Source organism: the organism of the source record quoted next, unplaced genomic scaffold, assembly GCF_019419815.1.
Source record: "Pyrus x bretschneideri cultivar Hongxiangsu unplaced genomic scaffold, Pyrus_bretschneideri_v1 Contig32, whole genome shotgun sequence".
NCBI lineage: Eukaryota > Viridiplantae > Streptophyta > Magnoliopsida > Rosales > Rosaceae > Pyrus > Pyrus x bretschneideri.
Genome location: NW_025999635.1, coordinates 248,353 through 272,006, shown reverse-complemented (window position 1 = coordinate 272,006; position 23,654 = coordinate 248,353). Strand labels below are relative to the sequence as shown.

Sequence of the window (23,654 nt, the reverse complement as noted above, 5' to 3'; positions counted from 1 at the left end):
GCACTGTAGTTCTCTCCTTAATTTAATCAAAGAATCATTCCCCAAAGACTCAGGAAACAACAAAACCCTAATGTCCCAACGCATAAGCCATATATATCTTGGCAATCTGCTTGTTAGCAGCTGGGACCCGAAAAATCACAAGAAACATCACTGGTTGGGTTTTCTTCACGATGCATGATAATGCCAGAAGGCCTAAGGCTTAATAATAAATTGTTAATGCAACAGAGGCGTCATTATGCACCATCCCAGCTTTAAGGATATGCATGGACTACTTTGTGATCATCTTCAACTTTACAGTATTCTTTAGTCAAATTTTCAATGAAGAGCATTTTGAGTGAGAGAAAGGTGGAAAAACACACTCATGAAGGATTTGATTTTTAATAAATAAATGTTAAAAAGATTCTTTCAAAACAAATCGGATAAATGATTCCTCTGATCATAAAGTATTCAGAAGATGGTTTATGTACTAAAAAAACTCGAATTTAAACTCCTGTGATGTACTCTGTTAGTAAATTTAGTCCAAAAATGATTTTTCCGTTAACTACCTGTTAATACATGGTAAAGTGATTTTTCTGTTAACTATCCATTAACTCTCTCTCTCCTACTTCTAAAAAATTGAACGACTCTGTCTTGGTGATCTGATTTCCTGAGATTCAATCCTTCCCCTTCCCTTCTTCCTCCATTCTTCATCTTTTTCCTCCAAATTACACTACCTATTTCTTCTTTTCCCAGAAATTCAGTCCACGTTTCAAATTTATCAGAATTCAAATTCCAAAAATTGCAGATTTCCATCCTTTTTTTCAAAAATGTTCTGACCCTTCTTCCTACTCTGCACAATTAATTTAACTACCCAAATCAATCCAATTTCTTGAACTCAATCACATTTTTTATATTAATTAATAATTTCTTTATTATTCAAACAAAGTTCAATCTAATCCCATTTGGGTCTCTGTTTTGTTTTGTTTTGTTTTTGTTTTTGTTTTTGTTTTTGTTTTTTTTGTTTTTTTTTTTTTGCAAAATTACCTAGAACAAATACAGAGTAATCCAACCGGGCCGGCCCCTACCCAGTCCGCCAAGCCGAAAGCCCAACATCCCCCCTTACTTCCGCCCAAAGCCCAGCCGGGGGAGTAGCTGCTACTGCATATGCTGCTGCGTCTTCTGCGCCGTCCTCCTCATTGTCATCATCCTCGCCGCCCTCGCCGGCGGCATCTTCTACCTCCTCTCCTTCCAAATCCCCAAATTTGAACCCGTCTCCAAACCCGACGGGACCCACCTCAACGTCCAGGCTGTCACCAGTGTCGAGGTGAGGAACCCCAACCTGAAACTCGACATCTTCTACCGCGAGGGGATCGAGATGTACGCGATCCTCGGGGATGAGAACGATGTAGGGTTGGCGTTGGGTTCAAAGCTGCTCAAAGGGTTCACGCATAGGCACCGGAACACGACGAATTTCAAGATGGATATGAGGGTGAGGAACAAAATGGTGGATTAGACGGTGGGGCGGAGGCTGGCGGCGTAGTTGAAGAGTAAGGAGATAAAGGTAGCGGTGGAGGGAAAGACGAGGATTGGGTACATGATCAAAGGGTGGAGGGTTGGGATGATGCAGATCAATGTATTAGAAAAATCACATTTGAAGTAAATTTGCTAATTGAGGACACCATAAAGTTTAAATCTGAATTTTTTTAGAACATGAATTATCTTTCAAATACCTTATAACCACGTGGATTATTTATTCGATTTGGCCTAAGATTTTTTTGTAAACTTTCTAATATTTATATTTTTGGCACAATTCGTACAAACATTATAAAATATTGTGTAAAAAATATGAGGTAACAAAATTTCTATGAAAAATCACACTCTGAAAAAGTCTTTTTATCTTTTTAATAACTTTTATCATTACCAAAGCATGCATACATTATGTGCTCCACGTGTAAATCATTGTTACTTTCGAATTTTGTAGTTGGGCCACCAGCGCACTTACTGGTTCCATATCTGGGGAGCTTCTACCGTTCTGGGCTCTTCTACCATTCTGATTTTCTTAAACGTAGCAAGTACCATATGCAAGACTTCAAGCTTTTAATCAGGTTATATATTTGTTAAAAATACAAACACTTCAGGCTTGTTAAAAAATTTGGAGTATTCTATACTCCGCAGCATCGTAAAATTTTTGGCACAATTCGGAATTATGAGAATATAATTTTTTTTGATCGAATTCTGAGAATATATTAGAGTATGGAAGCTGGAAGGTCTTGTCTATAAGAAATTTTTTAATATAGGGTGCCTCTCGAAATCTTCCAATCCATATACAGTTGGATGAAAAGACATCAGTACAGAGGAAATAAATCCCGAGGCTATTACGAACTCAGATAATATTTACTCAATATTATCAGCAGTGGAAAGAAAATCCCAGCAATTAAAGTAATACAAAATCGCACGGAAAAGTCTATGTTCTTGATTTATTTCTTTTTCATCGATTTTTTGGAAATTAACAAACAACTGAAAATGACAATCACATAAAACATAGACGAAAGATACACATACATATAAATTTCTGGTACAGTAGTACTGTAGCAGTAGAACTAATGGAATATCAAAGCTTTTCTTGTGTGCTGTGACACTTGAAATCGAAGGTATTGACACCGGTATAAACGCCATCGTCGATGTTGCTGCTAATTATTTCCCCGCTCATAAGAGTGTCCTGCTGGGTGTAGGAGAAGGGAACATCAAATGAAGCCTCGGCTGCTACATACTTCACCTTCATCCTAGTCATTGCTTGCAGAACAACTTTATACACAACCTCCCTTAGAGTCTCAGTTTCTCCAAATTGAACTGCTCCAGGAAATCCGATCTTCACCTTGCTATCGTCTGCAATTATTGGAATTTCGATATTGGTACTGCCCTTGACACCAAGAAACTTCAAAATCGACGAGACGCTAGAGTACTTCTCGTTGTTTGTGTATACGAAAGCTTCGCTTCTACGGGGTAAGATTCTTTAGTACGGACGGCCTCACCACGGCCATTTCAACCATGTGTCAGTTGTAGATCCTTGCACGATAGAGGCGAAGAGAAATGCAAGATGGCAATACTAACCGTTAAACCCGTGGATAACCATCTGAATGGAACGGATCTGAGCATGGAAGTTTGGGTATATTTTTGGATATGTGGAAAAACCGTTTATATTATTCGATTATGGTTTTGGATATGATTATATGGATTTCCAAACAGTATCTGTAACCGAATCCGACGCGAATAGTAAACAATATAATTTATATATAATATAATAGTATAATATATATATATATATATATGTATATATGTATTTGTATATCCATTATTCTCCGAACCCTTACCTTTAGAATACAAAAATTGCATTTTGTAGGAAAGTAAAATTTTGAATCAAAATCAATGCAAACTCAATGGTGCTTATGAGAAATATCAAAGACAAGCTAACATTATCAGTGTTTCAATTTTTATACTCAACATGATTCATTTATTGGATCATTTTATACATCAAATGTTTAATAATAAAATTAATATCTACCAACTTATAATGTCTCAACTGAACGAATATATTTTTTGTATTGGCGAAGATGGATATACTCGTTAACCAATGAGGAATCCATTATCCGGTGGGTATGGTTATGGATTATACTTCAAGAATAAAGGCAAAGCACCTGAAACCATGGATATGCTGGTTGTAGTAGTCCCTCTACAAGCATCTAATGTGTAGTAGTCCCTCATTCCCATTACTCTCTTCTCCACTTCAAACTTTGTGTATTGACATAGGGTTTTACTAACTTGAAGTTGATCCAAATGAGTTCACAATTGGCAACTATCCATAATGCTAGAAAAACTAAATTACAAACTAAATGATGTGTCGTCAATATGAATGAATACGTTTATCAACATTTAAGGAATAAACCAATCATCAACTTCCATGTCTTTTAGTTTCCAAAATTAGTCCCTAACATTATTGTGTGTTTGTAAGCATTGCCTAGAACTTTAGTAAATGGCAATTTATTGTCTGCAGTTGGTTACATGTAAAGACAATGTGAAATGGTCCATTATTTTGTGCAGTTGGTTACTGATTTCGTAACGCCACATTAAAAGTTAATAAAATCCTTCTTTGTTATTGATTTATCATGTATATAGAAAGATTCAAGTTTTCTTTCGTATGCAAGTTGTCCTAATGCCACATTTCTTAGTCAAATCGTTATTTGTTATTTCTCTATTTTGTATTTAAATATTCTAGTGAATAGGGTGTTAAGTTTTTATGCATGCTTCACGCGTTCGAGACTCTCCTTTCTCTTAATTATTGTAACAATTTCAAATCCTTCCCCTTCACCTAATAATAATAAAAAGAAAAATAATTTATAGCTCAATTAGTTAAGAACATTTTGTTGGTGTGAGTTAATGGTCAAGTAATTGTTTTTTTTTTTTTTTTTTTTTTTTTTGTAAAAAAAATTAAATTAAATAAACAATTGCTTGACCATTAATTGCAATGTCCTTGATAGTTGGGATTTCCTTGTTGTTAGGATTTATTTGAAACCTTAGTCAAATATGTAATTTGCATGTATGTTGCTTCCTAGAGAGATGAATATAAACAATACAATTACACTCCAATGATACAAATTTATCTCATTCGTTTGAGGTTCTGAATTCGAGTTTCTCTTCCTCCAATAGTGCTTGTATAAGATGAATAAGTTTTTTTTTTATATTGTTATTATATATACATTTATGAATGAGAAAGGGAAATTGAAATTAGGGTTTTCCATTCTTGGAGAATTTTTTTGGGGTTTCCGACACAAAAGTCACATGGTGTTCCCACCAATTGAAAATTGACATCTAAATATTCTTTTATTTTTTAATTCTTAAAAATTGAGACGGTTTGACGTTGAACTGTTGACGGAAAACAAATTAATTTAACGGAGTTGTACTTCCATCGTCGACTCTTACCGTCATTACCAATTACTCATTCTGTAAATCTTTTCATTGATTCAGAAATCACCACAAAATTTATCTACACCCAGAAAATGAATATGTGAGACCAATACTAATATTTCGTCGCATAAACTCTGTTTATTTTATGTTTTATTTAATTTTATATTTAAATTGTCTAATAAAATTTATTTCTATAAATTTTGTGTGACGAACCAATATTTCATTGCGCAAAATTGTTAAATTTGGGTGGGTGCCGAAAATGGGATTAGGGAAATTTAATTTTTTAATTTTTTTAAAACTTTGCGCGACCAATCATTTCGTTGCGCAAAACCCTGAAATTTTGGGTGGGTGCCAAAAATGGGGTGCGGAAATTTTTTAAATTTTTTTTTTTAAGACTTTGCACAACCATTCTTTTGTTGTGCAAAATCGTGTAATACCCTGAAAAATTAAAATATAAATTAGTTATATTTATGGTTATGTGGGGGAAAAAAATAATAGAGAACTCTAGAAGCTGCCAGATGGCTGCAGGGGAAAGGAAGGAAAAGACAGTGCAGGAGAGAAAAGAAGGAGGAGAAAACCACCCAAACCGAACCCTCTAGCGACCCGCGACCCGACTCGATGGCACCCAAATTTTTCTGATGCTTATCACGGTGGTTTTCTGGCGAGTTGAAGCCACTCACCACTTGAAAACACTCTCCATCGTTCCTCTACCAATTCCACCCCAAAATGGAAGAAATTTGGCTCGATTTCACGTAGAACTGCATCGGTGGGTGCAGAGGTTTTATGGTGACGATCCATCAATCCCGAAGCTAAATCTGTCAACCACTACCACCAATAGACTCCCCTAAACCTCAGAAACAAATTCCATGCTTTGGTTGGTGCGTCGGAGCTGTTTTGGAGCTGAATCAAGAACACCCAAATTTAAGGGTTTTTGACGGTTCGAGGGCGATTTGAGGTGTTTCCTGGTCAAATTGGACTTCAACCCAGGTATGAAAGTTGTTTCCCTTGGCTTGCTCTACATTTTTGTGAAATTTGGTAATTTTTGGAAATAGTTGAATTTTACAGCAACTCGGGGTGGTCGGCCGTCGTACGGCGACGGCGCATAGGCTGAGACCCTATCTGCCTTTCCTAGACTAATTTGAATACCCTGATTTCCATATGTGATGTTCAATTGACAAAATCTCATTGTATGACTATAGTTTTGATTAGGACTGCTGTCACATCCCGACCCGGGGCGGATCACTTCCCGGGCCCGCTTCCACTACCGTAGCACGATATTGTCCGCTTTGGGCTTACCATTCCCTCACGGTTTTTGTTTTTGGGAACTCACGAGCAACTTCCCAGAGGGTCACCCATCCTGGGAGTGCTTTCGCGCGCTACTCGCTTAACTTTGGAGTTCCTACGGAACCCCAAGCCAGTGAGCTCCCAAAATGCCTCGTGCTAGGTAGAGATGGAATATACATATAAGGATCAGTCCCCTGGGTGATGTGGGATGTCACAATCCACCCCCCTTAGGGGCCCGACGTCCTCGTCAGCACACACGCGGCCAGGGTTAGGCTCTGATACCAATGTCACATCCCGACCCGAGGCGGATCACTTCCCGGGCCCGCTTCCACTACCGTAGCACGATATTGTCCGCTTTGGGCTTACCATTCCCTCACAGTTTTTGTTTTTGGGAACTCACGAGCAACTTCCCAGAGGGTCACCCATCCTGGGAGTGCTCTCGCGCGCTACTCGCTTAACTTTGGAGTTCCTACGGAACCCCAAGCCAGTGAGCTCCCAAAAGGCCTCGTGCTAGGTAGAGATGGAATATACATATAAGGATCAGTCCCCTGGGCGATGCGGGATGTCACAACTGCCACTTGGACATTATATGAATCGACGATCTGACCGTTGGATCATCACCAAACTTTAATACATAATAGTACATAATATTTTGGGACAATATGAGCTTACGGATTGGGAATCTGATGTATGGATCTTCCCGAATTGGATTTCTAAGTTTGTAAAATAAAACGTTGATCACCACTTGAATTTACGATTGACGGAAATCCAGTCGTTGGATTGTAATGAAATTTTAGTATGTTGTTCTAGAGGTATAATGTGGATGTTGAGAAGTTACTAATCATAAATCTGATAGGCGGATCTTCCAATTTAGATTTCTAGGGTTGTGAACGCTATCCTCGATCTTGATCGACGATTGATTTTTTATAGTCAACTAAACCGAGTTTCTAGTGTGCAGTTTATCTTAGAGTGTTGTTGACATTTCATGAAGCTTAGTGGACTCATTGCGACGATGAGTGTCTTGTTTTACGTATGAATGACTATAATATAGGTGATTTATATTGAATTGTTATTTTATTCTGTTGTCATTGTTCTATGTTTGTGAATTGTGAACTACAATTGGCTTGATCCCTCCAATGGGTACGTAGGCAGTCTAACGAGAAGTTAGATGCAGCCATAAAATAAATGAGATTAAATTTTAGTGGAAAATTGTCAAATTGAGAAATGTTAGAATGGTTATTAACATAAGGGTAATTATGATATTTTTGGCCTACCACTAAAGGTAAATTACGAAATAAATTGGCAGGGCGTTACAAATCGTATCCTTTGTCGCGCAAAGTGATACGGTTTTTAAAACCAAAATAACTCCTCCACAATTTTGTCAATGTATCTCCCTAGTTCTCTTACCTCTCCTCTCTTTCCCTCTCCCCAAATCCAACCCCCTATCTCACACTCAATCACTTCTCTCTCTCTATCTCTCACTCTCACTCACTCTCTCACTATCTCTTCTCACTCTCTCACACTCCTCTCTCCCTATCTCTCACTTACTCCTGTCTCACTATCTCTCACTTACTCCTTTCTCCCTATCTTTGACTTACTCCTCTCTCTCTCTATCTCTCACTTACTCCTATCTTGTGATCTCTCACTCACTCTCAATTTTGCCAAAAGGCATTCTCTCTAAATTTTAATTTATTTTTCATTAATATGTGTTTTTGGAGCTAATTTTGGGTTTAGGTGGGGTTTGGGTGGTATTTGGGGTCTGGTATAGGGTGAGGGGTGGAGTTTGGGGTATGCCGATTTTAGGGGAGGTTATGCCCATTTTTAATTTGGTATTATTTTATGTTGTTTTTATTTGGTTATTTGACCATTTTTTTTTTGTAGGGAATCGTCGGGACTTTGACGGTGAAAGTTGAGGAGTTGAGGATTATGATGCTATCGGACCACATCCCCCGCCACCACCACCACAATAAACGTGTGTTAGGATTTTATTATTGTAATTTGTTAATTTATATGTACATTTTTAATAAAATATATATTATGGATAATTTGATCACTATTTTTCATATGTAATTTTATTTTGAATATGTCAATTTAAATTAAAGTAAATTAAAAAAATCTTGTAATTTTATTTTGAATATGTCAATTTTAATTTGATCACTATTTTTCATATATTATGGATAAAGCCATACAATTAAATTAAATTAAAAAAATCTTCGTTGCACAAAGAAGATTAATTTTCGTCACGCAAACCCTATCTTCACGAGCTTTGTGCGACGAACCATGCGTGACAAAAATTTGGTCGCGTAAGGTTTTGACTGACGAAATATTACTTTGCGTAAAAAATCTTATTTCGTCGCGCAAAGTGTTTTTTGTCACATCCCAGACCGGCTCGCCGTAGCACGATATTGTTCACTTTGGACTTACCATTCCCTCATGGTTTTGTTTCTGGGAACTCATGAGCAACTTCCCGATGGGTCACCCATCCTATGATTGCTCTCGCCCAAACTCGCTTAACTTCGGAGTTTTGGTGGAATCCAAAGCCAGTGAGTTCCCAAAAGGCCTCGTGCTATAGGAGGTGGGCATGTACATATAAGGCACATCACCCCCTCTCCGTTGGTCGATGAGGGATGTCACAATCCACCCCCTTTAGGGGCATGACATCCTCGTCAGCACACTCGCACCGAACGACAGAGTGGCTCTGATACCGTTATGTCACATCTCAGTCTCAACTCCGCCGTAGCACTATATTGTCCGCTTTGGGCCCCTAAGGGAGTGGGTTGTAACATCCCATATCGACCAATGGAGATGGGGTAATGTGCCTTATATGTACATGCCCACCTCCTATAGCACGAGGCATTTTGGGAGCTCATTGGCTTCGGATTCCATCGGAACTTCGAAGTTAAGCGAGTTTGGGCGAAAGCAATCCCAGGATGATTGTGACATCCCACATCGACCAACGAAGCGGGGTTGATGTTCCTTATAGGTGCATGCCCACCTCCTATAGCACGAGGCCTTTTGGGAACTCACTGGCTTCGGATTCCATCAGAACTCCGAAGTTAAGCAAGTTCGGGTGAGAGCAATCCCAGGATGGGTGACCATTGGGAAGTTGCTCATGAGTTCCCAGAAACAAAATCGTGAGGAAATGGTAAGCCCAAAACAAATAATATCGTGCTACTGCGAAGCCGATTCGGGGTGTGACATTTTTTATAATAGTGATCGTCTTCTTTATTGGCACTATAGTTGTCTCCTTAACTTAATCATAAAATCAATCACCAAAGTCACATGAAACTTCACTAATTGGCTTTTCTTCTCGATGCATGATAATGCTAGAAGTCTTCTTTATTGGCACTATAGTTGTCTCCTTAACTTAATCATAAAATCAATCAGAGTCACAAAAAACTTCACTGATTGGCTTTTTTTCTCGATGCATGATAATGCTAGAAGTCTTCTTTATTGGCACTATAGTTGTCTCCTTAACTTAATCATAAAATCAATCACCAGAGTCACAAGAAACTTCACTGATTGGCTTTTCTTCTTGATGCATGATAATGCTAGAAAACTAAAGGCTCAATAATAAATTGTTAATACAACCAAGGCATCAGTATAGGAGAGAATTTTCAATGTGTTAAGAACACAGCCTAGTACACAAAGTATTATAATCTAAGTCGTTAGATACTTTAAAAAAAAATTGCAATCACTTGTATTACAACACTGAATGTACCAGGGAGCCGTATTCCCGGCAACTAAAACATTTATCTCATTATCCACCATCCCAGGTTTGAGAATGAACTAATTTATGATGAACTTCAGTTTTCTAGTATTTCATTTGTCAAAATCTTTATAAATAAAGAGCATTTTGAGTGAGAGAAAGCTGGAACACACGCTCATGAAGGATTTGATTCTTAATAACATATATCATCACAAGTTGGATGAAAAGACATTGTTAGAGAGGAAATAAATCCAAAGACTATTCCAAACTCAAAGACAATACTGATTCAATATTATCAGCACTGGAAAAAAAAAAAAACGAGGCAATTAAAGTAAAACAAAATGGCATGCAAAAGTTTATGTTCTTGATTTATTTCTTTTTCGTCGATTTTTTTGGAAATTAACAGACTACTGCAAAATGACGATCACATAAAACATAAACGAAGATACACACATAAATTTCTGGTACAGTAGTACTAATGGAATATCAAAGCTTTTCTTCTGTGTTGTCGAACTTGAAATCGAAGGTATTGACACCAGTATAAACACCATCGTCTATGTTGCTAGTAATTGTTTCCCCGCTCATAAGAGTATCGCGCTGGGTGTAGGAGAAGGGAACATCAAATGAAGCCTCGGCTGCTACATACTTCACCTTAACCCTAGTCATTGCTTGCAGAACAACTTTATACACAACCTCCTTTTGACTACTTGTGACTGTCTCAGTTACTCCAAATTGAGCTGTTCCAGTAAATCCAATCTTCACCTTGTTATCGTCTGCAATTATTGGAATTGCGGTATTGGTACTGCTTTTGACACCAGGCAACTTCAAAATCGACGAGACGCTAGAGTACTTCCAATTACTTCTCGTTGTTTGTGTATACGAAAGCTTCACCTCTACAGGGTAAGATTCTTTGGTACGGTTAACGACCTCTCCCACGGCCATTTCAACAATGTGTTGGTTGTAGATCCTTGCACGATAGAGGCGAAGAGAAATACCACTGATATCCCTCCATAAGGGGAGAACCTCTTCCACCTCAAGGTACGCCTCTTTGTCAATAGTGGGGGCATTTGCATTGAGACTGCTAGTAATTGTGCTGATGGTAAATCTCTTGCAGAAATTATTGTTGCGCATGCTGCGGAGAGCAATGACATTGTCACCTACTTTGATCGGCCAAAACAAGGTGTCGGAATCATTGTCGGTGGAGTCATCTGAGTCGGCACATATCCAGTCGTCCTTGGAAAGTCTCCAGAATTTCCCCGAGGAATTGGACTTTATGCGGACAGTTCCATCAGCGTTGGTGAAGACCTCGTTTCCCACAGATGGATCTTCAATGTCATTGGATTCGAACTGCAGCAGATGTGGTTGTTGGTCGATCAAGCGGGCACTGAGGTAGTTGCCATTACGGCCTTTGAACGCCACATGCTTGGGAAGTAACTCGACTGGCACCAATGATTCCCAGTCGATGACCATGAACACATCCATAAACTTCTGGCTAGGTGATTCCCCATACGTGTATATGAAACCCCAGTATTTGTCATTCGGATTGTTTTGCACCAATGCTACGTACTTTCCACTGTGGACATGGCGGAATCGGAGTCCTATATAATTAGTACTTCTGGCATCATGAACCGGGAGGCTATCGTCATATGCATAGATAGGTTCAAACAAGGTACACGAGAACCTGGATTTGTCTTCGTCTGGTTCATCAGCACCGGCAACAATCTGAGTATAACCACAAGCAGGCATCACCCAGTATTTGTTGTTGCAGCAGCATCTAATGTGCACTAGTCCTTCATTCCCATTACTCTTTGCCTTCTCCACTTCAAATTTTGTGTAATCGCTCCATGCTTCCTCTCCTGTGAAATTGATATACCTTGCAGCTGGCATGACTCGCTTCAGCTTCTCATCTGCATCAATATTGAATCGCAAATATTTGTCATTGTAGTTCGACTTGAGCACCACAAACCTGGGCAATGTTGACATTCTAATTCTCTCCTTGCGAGGTTCTGAAGTCGATCCCAATCTCCCACAACTCGCGTTAACTTAAGCACTTCTCCAGAAAACTTGGCTATGTTTCATCAACCATCTCATGTCCACATTATTAATCGTCATGATATCGCGGCGTCTCATTTTCAAACATTAAATTGGGAGAATAGATGGAAGATGTCGTACGAAAATAATGGTGGTGCTTTGTATGATGGGTGTTGCAATAATGGAGGTGATGCATTGTACTTCAAACACGTGAGGTACTACTCTATTTGTCTTTGTCCGAAGTTTTGTCTCAATTGGTTTTTACCCGGAAGATTTTTTACCGAGGCCCATATCATTAGTGCACACGATCTAGCTTGATGTTTTCTTTCTTGGAAGCCTTTGTATTTTATAGTTAGCAGTGCTAATGTTTGTGAGGCCTTTTTATGTTTTATGAAGTTCCATAAAGCATCTTATTCAACAAAAAACATAAATAAATAAAATAAAATAATAATAGATATAAATTAAGCCATGGCATCACGGATTACATAATATAGTTGAATACTGAACAACTAGGAGCTGGTGGTGGACAAAAAAAAAAAGAAAGGAGGCAGATTCTCTGCCCTTCCACTTTTCGTGCCCTCTTGTTTTGTGTGGTCACGGTTAAGCCATGTCAACATTATATATATATATATATATTTATAGAGATAATAAGACAAAAAGAATAGTAATATAAAATGTTGATGTGGCTTAACTGTGACCACACAAACATGAGGGCACGCGAATTGGAGGGCAGAGAATCTGCCACCAAAAAGAAAAGGATGCTCTATCCACTATTTGCCTCTAGTTGTGCAGCATTCAACATAATATAGTTCTTAATTATCTTGTAACAAATAGTATTTACTAAGTGTAATATTGTAAAGGACAAGACTTAGTGTTTGTTAAGAACTTAAGAGTTTGTTTTTTTAGGTTTGTTAGTTTTGGTTAGTTAGATGAGTTGTCATTACAAGGGTATTAATATCTTTTATATATACACAAGTGTAATATTATTTTCATTATGAAATGAATCATAATTTCTCAATATGGTATTAGAGCCAACTTGGTCCAAACCAAACTTATCATTTGCAATTAATATTGTGTGTCAATTCATGCAAAGTCCAAGAGAATCACATCTTCAAACAATCAAGAGAATCCTTAGGTATCTCAAAGGTAATATTAACCTTGGTCTTTGGTTTCCAAAATGTTCAAAATCACTTAGTATCAATGCATTCTTAGATGCAGATTGGGTAGGCTGCCATATAGACAGAAGATCTTCTTGTGGCTTTTGTATTTTTTTGAGAGACTCTATCATTAGCTGAAGTATCAAGAAACAACCAACAGTGGCAAGATCTTCCACTGAGGCTAAGTACAAATCACTTGCCAACACTGAAGCTGAAATTACTTGGATTTGCAAGTTGTTGGTTGATGTTGGGTTAATTCTTCCTTGTCCTCCAAAGATGTGGTGTGACAACATCTTTGCCATATCCTTGGCCAAAAATCCAATCTTCCATGCCAAAACAGACATGTGGAAAAATCGATTACCACTACATTAGAGAGAAAGTTCTATCCAAGAAGTGTCTGTTCATTTTACCTACACACAAGACTAAATTGTTGATATATGCACTAACTAAATTGCTGATATATGCACTAAGCCATTGGTCAAGTCAAGATTTCTTCTTTTCAGAGACAAAATCTCACCTCAGCTTAGTTTGAGGCGGAATATTAAGGGCAATATTGTAAAGAAAAAGGCTTGGTGTTTGTTAACTTGTTAAGAGGTTGTTATTTTAGTTTTGTTAGTTTTGGTTAGTTGAATGGGCTGTCATTACAAAAGTATCAATGTCACATCCCAGTCCCGGTTCTGCCGTAACACGATATTGTCAGTTTTAGGCATCGGCCAAGCCCTCACGGTTTTGTTTCTGGAAACTTGCACGAGACCTTCCCAGTTGGTCACCCATGCTGGAAATGCTCTCACCCAAACTCGCTTAACTTTGGAGTTCCGATGGAACCCAAAGCCAGTGAGCTCCCAAAATGCCTTGTGCTATATAGAGGTGGGCATGTACATATAAGGCACATCACCACCTCTCCGTTGGTCGATGTGAGATGTTACAATCCACTCCCCTTAGGAGTCTGATGTCCTCGTTGGCACACTCGCATCACACGGCAGAGTGGCTCTGATACCATTCTGTCATATCCCAATCCTGGCTCCACTGTAGCATGATATTATCCGCTTTGGGCCCCGACCACGCCCTCAAGGTTTTGTTTCTAGGAACTCACACGAGAACTTCCTAGTGGGTCATCCATCCTGGGAATGTTCTCGCCCGAACTCGCTTAACTTCGGAGTTCCGATGGAACCCGAAGCCAGTGAACTCCCAAAATGCCTCGTGCTATATGGAGGTGGGCATGTACATATAAGGCACATCACCCCCTCTTCGTTGGCCGATGTGAGATGTTACAATTAATATCTTGTAGATATACACAATTGTAATATTATTTTCATTATGAAATGGAATCATAATTTCCCCAATAACATTTAATTTGTGATAACCGTAGCCTTAATTTATATCTATCAATTTGAAAATGAGATGTCATGATACCATGACTACTAGTATGGAGCTTGCAAGTGGTTAAGAACACTTACTTCCACATTTGAAATCCTAAATTTTTTAATATTGTTTATTAAAAAAAGCCCCAAATTCGATTCTTCTATCACCTACGTCCTTTCACTTGTATAATAAAAAATTGCTTTATCCACTTCAAATTTTCTGCGTCGGTCCCTGCAGCCTTCTCTCCTATGAAAATAATGTACCATGCAACTTCCATGATTTGCTTCAGATTCACATCTACAGTCGAAATCCTATATTGTTTTGTTTTCTTCTTTAAAAGTATTTGTTGTTGCAGTTTGACCTGAGCACCGCAAATAATTCTGTCCTCTTTTTCGATCTCCAACAACTCACGTTAACTTAATCACTTTTCCAAAACTTGGTAATGTTTGATATTATTTGTAAATATTAACCATTGGAACCATCTCATGTCCCTCTTTACATAACTCATCGTGGTGACATTGTGACATCTCATTTTCAAATTGATAGATATAAATTGAGCCAAACACTGAGCTTGGCATCACGGATTATATATTATTGATCATTTAAACAAAAAATGGCTCCAAAAAAATGGCACAACCAAAGGTATTTGAAAAAAAGAAAAGAAATGATAAACACACAACACTCACGGTCTTTTTTACGTCTCATATACCATTGTTTAACCATGTTTGTTGTTTCCTTTTGATTTAATCCATCTGATGGCTAGAAATAAAAAGAGGTGTGTGAAAAGTTAAAAATGGTATGTAAAAACCACATCCCATAAAGAATATATACAAAAATGGTCTTTAGACGTGAAATTACTAACTTTGTTTCTATTCTGGTAGTATTACCCAGTTTGTATTTGAATAAAATATCCAATCTACAGTGCCAATCTCTATCCTTTTATGAAAGTCTTGGTACCTTCTTATGCATCTAATGAAGCTCATAACGTATCCAGTTGCTTCTTCCATTGGGTTGCCCTTTTCCTAGTTTGTTTTCATATTAAGAGATGACTACAGCGAACATGCTTCACGTTCTTTGTGTTCTGCTGTACACGCATGAATTTGGGCCACTGAATCTGAATTTGGGCAGCGGCAGAAAACTCATGAACTATCACGCGGAGTAGGGAAGATAAGTCCATCTTTTAGATGCCCTACTGATGTAGGACATAACCATTTCAGCACATTTGGACCCAAAACCTGATCAAAAGAAAAATGACTTGCAATGTTAACTTTCTCACAGATTTTAGTAACACATATACGAAGATACAAAATACACACGTAGAGGTGGCACAGAAAGAGTGGGATAGATAGAGACCGAAGTGATGTTTGTGTAGATACTAAGATTGTACGGATGTCTGTAACTCTGCCCAGATTTCTTACCCAACCATGCTGCCCTTATTCCTGCATAATACTGGTAAGAGATCCATGTTAGCTCTGTGTCAATTATTCAGAGAAGGAAAAAATAGCTCCAGTTCCAATTACGAAATGTCACAGTTACCTCTATAGTTGTCATATTATGGGTGATGAGGTAGAAATGCCAACCTAAAAGAGTTCCAAGCATTAAGCTCAAGGAAGCCATCACTATTCCAGACACAACCTGAATAACCAGTGAAGATGATTGGTGATGCAACAAAGGCTTTTAAGTTCAAATCACTTTGAACTGCAATAGAACTTCATTAAAAATTCAACTAAATTAGAGTAATAAATCTTTAACTTTCTAAGTAGATGACTAAGCTCAAGTTGTTATAAAGATGAAAATCTGTTGTAAAGGACACTCTCCCACAATAAATCGATCGGCTAATTAACCTTCTCGGTAGCACTATTTGTAATCTATCCTAAGTTCCAAATTCAATTCAAAATTCCTGTTGATTTAAAACTTTATGGTTCGTTGCCTTAACATTTCATAACTGATAGAATATATTATTGGTCTAATGCAAGTTATTTTTCGGTACGTGGTATCAATTACTCAAACGGACTCATTTATATGACTGTTACACTAAGCAACTAGTCCTCCAAATTTCTGTGCAGTTGAAATTTGAGCCATAAAACATCCGTTGTAGTAGAAAGCACTATATCTGCATCTAACTCATTAAGTGTGCATAAACACAGAAGAGGCTTAACTAGGTTCTTGATGTAACTTAAGTACGTAGGAATTTACTCCAAATCAAGAAATCAGAAACAGATAAACGTCCTCAGCACCAAAGGAAAAAACCAAAAGTGCACTAACTCACATAAAAAACCTTGTGGCTAACACGTCCACTGAATTCTAAGTCCTTTTGAGATGCACACTTTATAATGATCACCTAAACATGTTGAAAACCTTCAGTCAGAATTTGAGGCGGCTTATTATTATATGATAAAGTTCATAGCATGTAAAAGGAAGAACCAGACAAACTTAACTGTAGAGTACAAGCATCCTAGTGTTGCATATAAAACAAGCATCAAAAATGCCTTGTAGTTCCAGTAACCAACACAGTTATTGATCCACAGGCAGTGATGATCCTGCACCCAATTTTGGCATGAAAAATATAAACGGAAAAATATAATGTGTGCAAAAGAATCATGAATAATATAACATGGAAATGACAATGTAATTCAACCTACCATTCTTAAAACACACCTTCGGCAGACCCGACAATGATGAGCCCTGGGAGGCTTGTATGTAGAACACTTGTCACAGTGCCCCTGTCAGAGATCAAGGATCCAAAGTTTCAAAATTAGCTACAGAGAGAAGAAATCAGCATTACTAATGTGCGGCTAGATGCACCGCAATAACATACTTGATGACATGAACTCTTCAGAAATTCATTGAAAGTGGGTTGCAGGGGGAAGAGAGAGAGAGAGAGAAAGCGCTTTGCTTTTATCTTGTGTCACTATGTCCTGTGTCCATACTCCTATGGTTGCAATTGTATAAGCTTTACTTTCAGTTTCATCTCACTGGTAACCTAATTATATGATATCTCTATCTCTACTATACTAACAAATATCCACCTTGATGAAACAGGTATAAGAACTGACTCACGCTCGAAAGATCTCCTTCAACAAGCAATGCGATCAACTCAATAGTCCAACTCTCATATTTTCTATGCATACTCCCTAAACAACCAAGCTTTAAGCATGTATGCTGACTAATTTGTTGATGCTGCTATCAGCAAACAACAAATGAGTAACTCATAAAAATTTCTCAATTCTCACTGTTTTAGGGCCTAAACCCGATAAATCACACAAGAAACAGATATAAGAGCCAATGGGGTGAGAATAACTACTAATCTGTATTGCCATTTGCCAAGATTCAAAAACTTATTATTTGACTTGCTATAAAATGAATCCACTCAAATGAGCATCGAAATTGTTCCAAATTTCACAAACAACAGTTAATCTAACTAACCCTTAGTCGAAACGAGCATCAGAATCATTCATCAAATCTATAACATTACTAATTAGATACATTCTCAACAACCCATTAACACACCACTCAAAACTTGCATTCTACTCAACATCCAAACATAAAGCATTAAAACCAAAACTTCAACTCATCATCTTTCCCTCAATTTTCTCACCAACCAAACAGAAAATACCAAAAAAGCGCTCCAAAAAGCTCACACTTTTCTTAGATTCTTGATCGGAGACCGCACTATCTTCAACATCAGGGACGTAGGAAGCAGGAACATGACCTGGGTCGGTGAGAACACAGCCAAAAAAGGAGAAGAGGCAGAGAGATGCCAAGAAAATGAAAACCAGAGCGTTCAGAGAACCAGCGGAGCTCTTCAATCCAACCCAATCGTCGATGAAGATGAAAACCGTGATGTAACACACAACACCAATTAACAGAAACACCATTAAGATTGGGATTGACAGGAACCTTTCGAACTTCATCGTGGGTTTGGGGGGGAGATGGATTCAACAGGAAACTTTTCCCTTGTTTTTCTCGGAATTCTATTTCCCGTGAATTCTGTGTCTGAGGAAGGTCCGAGCCTTTTACTTGCTTATTTCTTTTTACTTTTTAGTTTCTAAATGTACCCAAGAATTTAAGACCAAATCACTTTTGGTCCCCTAGTTTGTTTTTTTTAATTTTGGGTCAAACTCCTCTAGTTTGGTTGAAGTTCACTTTTGTCCTTCTGTTGTCAATTGTCTCAATTTTCGTTTACGTAGTCTAGGGGGCGATACAACACATTATATTTTTCATCCATTTTAATTAACGAAAAAGGCACAGACCATATTCACTCCTCTCACAAACAAGTGCAATCCAGTTAAAGATATAAAATAATAGTATTTTGTACCATAACATATCGATTATCTCTTTAATAAATTTATTTATAGACATATGAAACTCACTTGTATTAAAAAGATACTTAACAATACAATCAATAAAAGTGGTCAAATAACATTACTAAAAATAAAAAATTAACAAGTTATAAAAGATCTAAGCCTCCAAAGAGTAGAGTATAACCTACAACAGTGATCAGCAAGATGGCGACCTATCTCTTTTCTCTCTTACTCTTTCTCCCTCTTTCTACAAGCCATCGAAACCAAGATTTGTAGTTTTCGGGGCCAAGGGTTTCTTTCATGGTTCCCACCCTTTGGAAATACAAGGAACCTTTTGATACCCCGGAGCGCCGCGCCCCGCCAACCCACCCCGCCCCGCCCATCCCACCCACCCCACCCCCCCCCCCCCCACCAAAATAACGTTTCTCCCTAGACATCATGTGTTAGTCGTCCTTTCCCTTGCCTTGTGCATGGTTTTTGTCCCATAATGTTCTTCTAGGGCCTTTATTTTGGCGATTTCAGATTTGTTTGGGATTTGCATGCTGGCTAGATTCTTCATCGATCTAACTGGGCCTGTGGTGGGTGTTGTTTTTCATCGTTAGATATTGGATGGACCTACTCCTTGTGTCCATTTTTGCTTTCTTCTCAAGATGTTGTGGAGGTGAATGTGGTCGTCACTTAGCCAACTAATCAAGTTCTTCATTGAGGAGGTGGAGCTTTTTTGGCTCAGGCGAATCAAAGTTGATGGTGCTGATGTGATATTGCGCTACTGGGGTGACGTTTTGACCCTCTTCTGATGTGTCCTTCGGAAGTTGAGCGATCGAGCCATTCTTTGGTCGTGTTGCAACGTTGTCCCAAGCTTATAGAGCATTTGTTCGATCGCTCAAGATTTCTATGTGCACCGAATGTTAATGTGTAGGTCTTGTTTGCTATCAAGCTCTAACTTGGCTGTAAAATTGAGTAATCATTTGCTTTCTGTCTTGTAAGTTGGTGGTTTACATAACGTTGATTATTTTCAGTATTTGCAAGTCCCTCCTATGATAGGTTGCATATAATAAGACGATCTTAAAACGTTGATTTTTGAGAGCTTTCCATCAAATAGTTGGATCAGTAGCAAGTTCATGTTCTTTCCTTGGGATCTGCTAAACACTAAAGTAGTCAATTGTCCAACAATAGCAATGGTCATAGGAACCCTTGTATGTTGATGTTCAATGTTTCTGAAAACCAAAGGGTTCCTAACTCTGAAAATTTGTTGCAGACAAGTAAGGCTTTACTCATACATGAAAGAGATTGACTATCAAGATTAAACATCATCATACAGGGGTTCCTATGACTATTGCTATTGTTGGACAATTGACTACTTTAGTAGCAGATCCCAAGGAAAGAACATGGACTTGCTAGTTGCTAATTATCCAACTATATATTTGTTGCAGACAAGTAACACTTTACTCTTACATGAAAGATTTATTCACTGTCTATTTGTCAAGAATTTCCCTTTTTTTTTTTTTTTTTGAACAAGTGTCTTGAATTTTCAATCTCCGCTCTTTTCACAATATTTATAAAGAAAAACTAATGAAAAGGGTTTGAAAACTTTGAGTTTTAATGATAAGGACAAAATAAAGGGTAAAGTGAATAGTACCAGGATTGACTTTTTAGTGTAAAAATGTGGTTTTTCGTTAAAGTGAATAATACTAGGAATTTTTCGTTAAAGTTTCCTATTTATAAATAAAAAATAAAAAATAAAAGGTTTGGAAGGCTGCTAATGCAGGCCTCTTTCAAAACAAAATTATAACTTGGGCCTAAATCTGGTCCGACCTCATGAAACTAGAATACTAGTTAATGTGACTTTGTATTAGTTTGCAACTTTGCAGATATCTTAAAACCAATGAAGTTAATAGTTATGATATCAATTATTCAGTTTCCTAGTTTCCCATGTTCTTGCAATGTTACCTTAATTAGATGCATGTAGTATTTTGTTTCCTCGTAAATTTCTCATCGTATTATGCAGTGCCCGATCTAGGCAAGTTTTTTTTGTGTGGGTAAATTAGTACAAAGGAGAACCTGCAAGATTTTGGAGAATTGAAGAGGAGTCCCCAGCTCCATCTGCCACTGATGTTATGTTGCTTGTTAAATGGAAGACCACAGTTTCGGGTGTTCTGAATCTTGATTTGCATTTGCTGTAAGGTTCATGAGGTCTAGCTAGGTCAGTACGTAGTACAAACTACAATAAAACTAGCTAGCTACTGATCAGGATCTTCAACGGCTCAAGGTAATCAGGATTGTACAAGTAAAAATCTCCACTGCAAAAGTTAAAAAAGCACAGAAATATTACTATGGTAAACTAATTATAGCTAATGTATTCATATAGGGCATGATGTGTTTCAGCTTTCGTAACTGTTTATTGCATTATTGTGTACGTACGTATATCATCAGCGCCATACATTATTTTCAAACTTAGGTGCATAGCAAATTGCATCTGCTTTAGCCAATATAACTAGAAAATTCTTACAGTGTTAGAAAGATCAAATTTATTATATATACACGTTATTATCTATAATTAAGAGCAATGCCTCGTTTATGCATGTAGAGCTTACAAAATATCAACAATCATTATCCACCAACAAACATGTTCAATTTCCTAGCATTCTTCAACCTATTAAGAGTGTTATTGGCACTACAAAAATATCATTTTACATTCCTCACAAGTGTATTTTTCTTTCCTAATATAGAAAGTTTGGAGTGTAGAATGAGATTTTTAGAGTGCCAATAACAATTCCGATTATCAAAGTCGACTTTGAAAATTTTTAGGCCCTGTAGTTTCACATGAAAAGGAGATATGGCGGGGTAGAAGGGTGACGGAGGGGATGCGGTGAGGTTTGCCAACGGCCTCAAGTCGGAGCAAGAGGGCTGGCATCGATGAAATTCTAGATCTAGGGTTTTTCTTGGGAGAGAGAGACAATTGTGGAGAAGTATAATATGGTGTTAATTTGTCTCTTTTGCTTAAAAGCAAGCAAACGGTAAAAACAACTGTACGGGAGACTCCGTAAAATAAGAGTAGGCAAATTTTCAACTACGCTAACACCAAAAATTTGTATTTAAGTTCACAAAAAATGATTCTATCATATAGGGACCAGAAAAAAATTTGAGGGGTTCGAAACATCAAGGTTCATGTGTGGTGGCACCACCGGAACCTCTTTAAGGCCAGCCCTGCATATTATCAAATTTTTACATATAATGCATATATACACTTACACATTCCGACCTCTTGAAGCATCCAACTAATTACTAACTGTATATTCCTAGGAATGCTCCACGCAATTGGCTATACTCTATTGTTTATGCCCTTAATTTTCTACTTTTTCCTGATTTGACGAGGGTTTGGCCCTAATTAACTAGTTAAATAAGGTTGGAACTTGGGAAGGTCAACCTAGGACATGTCTACCCTCAACCCCAACTGAGTTTAGGAGAATCAGATTCAAATGTTAGAATAAATTAAGTAATAATATATCCCCTCTCACAACCTCATCATGATAATATTAAGCGGCGGTCCATGCAGAAGTTTCCATGGAAAAGTACTTACAAGTTAAAAGCTAGCTAGGTAGTTAGCATATCAAATTCATGCATGACACCCCGATATCCCAAAGCCAAACAACCACTTGGCCACCACGATCATAAGAAGCTATAGCGTCATTATAAATCCAACCAAAACTCCAAAATCACTGCCAATATAACAGGCTAGCATAAGGCCACGAAAACGTAGTACAACTTCTCTCTGTCAACTGTCATTACTCACAAACATCGACTTGTGGTCTCAAAGAAAACGCAGTACAAGTGCCAACGGTTGTATGATCACTACTACTCTCAAGCTGTGTTTCTCTCAAATATTAATATCATACAACAATGCCAAGTACTTTTTGATAATTTTTAGGTCGGAATTGAAATATTGCTATGCCATCTAGCATCTTTAGTACTATGGTTAGAATTATTGAATAGTACAATGCGTGGTCAGAACTTTGAACCATCGAAGTGGTAAAAATATGTAGTACCATAGTGGGGCAAAAAGCCATTTTTGGGCACCATTGAGCTTGGTATAAAATGTCTTTATGTGTATATAAAGTAATATTCTCTCATCAGAATTACACTACTTATATATATATATATATATATATTACTAGATTGTAAATTAGATTGCAAATTAAGACAAGTATCAACTTAATTATTGGCCGCCTCGGTATGAGAATTTTTATGTTCATGTGTGTGTGAATAAAAAGTACTAGACCAAGCTAAAAAGCTTGAAAAGTAAAGTAATTACTATAGAGTACCATAAATTTACAACTTGCTCGTTAAGAATTTAAAACGCAGATAATATTGCAGAGTAGAAATAGATTGAAGGAGATGAACTTGCTAAACCTCGGTTATATAATATACAATAAACTTGATATACATACAGATATATATATATATATATATATATATTATGTATAAATTTTGTTAACGTTAAACTTTCCTTTGGGTCCTTAATTACCATGTTTAATTTGGATATCTTGGGCATGCAGTGATCTGCAGACTTACTATATTTCCCCATAAAAAAGTATAATCATGGTATTCCCTAGCTAAGGAACTATAAACTGGAAAAATGCACTTAGTTTTCTTTATAATTTCGGTTGAAATTATATATTTTTATTATGTGAATTTAGCAATTGAAATATTTTCTGTATGGTATTCCACAGGTCGACAGTACTTTTACTCGTTCGCACAATTATTTTGTGGACGCACTGCTGCATACCAGTGAATAGAGACACAGCAATCCTTAAACCACTTACCTAAAAAGGTGAATCATATAATTTCTCCTTGTGTAAAATGTTC

At 37.5% G+C, this 23,654-nt stretch overlaps 3 protein-coding genes across 5 annotated transcripts; 1 reads left to right on the top strand and 2 right to left on the bottom strand.

The window, feature by feature from the left end:
* Positions 1 to 495: 495 nt before the first annotated feature.
* LOC125480194 (NDR1/HIN1-like protein 6) lies at positions 496 to 1,658 on the top strand. The gene is given in 2 exon segments (XM_048590764.1): positions 496 to 504; positions 1,028 to 1,658. Coding segments are annotated over 2 exon segments (621 nt in total). The 3' UTR covers positions 1,640 to 1,658.
* Positions 1,659 to 10,420: 8,762 nt separating this feature from the next.
* On the bottom strand, positions 10,421 to 11,917 carry LOC125480193. Its single transcript, XM_048590763.1, has one exon. It carries the CDS (start codon positions 11,915 to 11,917, stop codon positions 10,421 to 10,423), a length of 1,497 nt encoding a protein of 498 aa, XP_048446720.1.
* A 3,347-nt stretch (positions 11,918 to 15,264) lies between these two features.
* Positions 15,265 to 18,502, bottom strand: LOC103958385 (probable protein S-acyltransferase 15). 3 transcript variants are annotated; one of them, XM_048590825.1, is made up of 7 exons: positions 18,126 to 18,502; positions 17,127 to 17,207; positions 16,923 to 17,024; positions 16,754 to 16,825; positions 16,021 to 16,119; positions 15,903 to 15,933; positions 15,265 to 15,719 (listed from the first exon to the last, which is right to left on the bottom strand). In XM_048590825.1, the coding sequence occupies exons 1-7, from the start codon at positions 18,396 to 18,398 to the stop codon at positions 15,634 to 15,636; spliced, it is 744 nt and encodes a 247-aa protein (XP_048446782.1). In that variant the 5' UTR covers positions 18,399 to 18,502; the 3' UTR covers positions 15,265 to 15,633. The 3 variants fall into 3 exon arrangements, with proteins under 3 accessions (XP_048446782.1, XP_009368912.1, XP_048446783.1); XM_009370637.3 differs by having other exon boundaries at positions 15,838 to 15,933; positions 18,126 to 18,499; XM_048590826.1 differs by lacking the exon at positions 16,923 to 17,024 and having other exon boundaries at positions 15,838 to 15,933; positions 18,126 to 18,501.
* Positions 18,503 to 23,654: the final 5,152 nt, after the last annotated feature.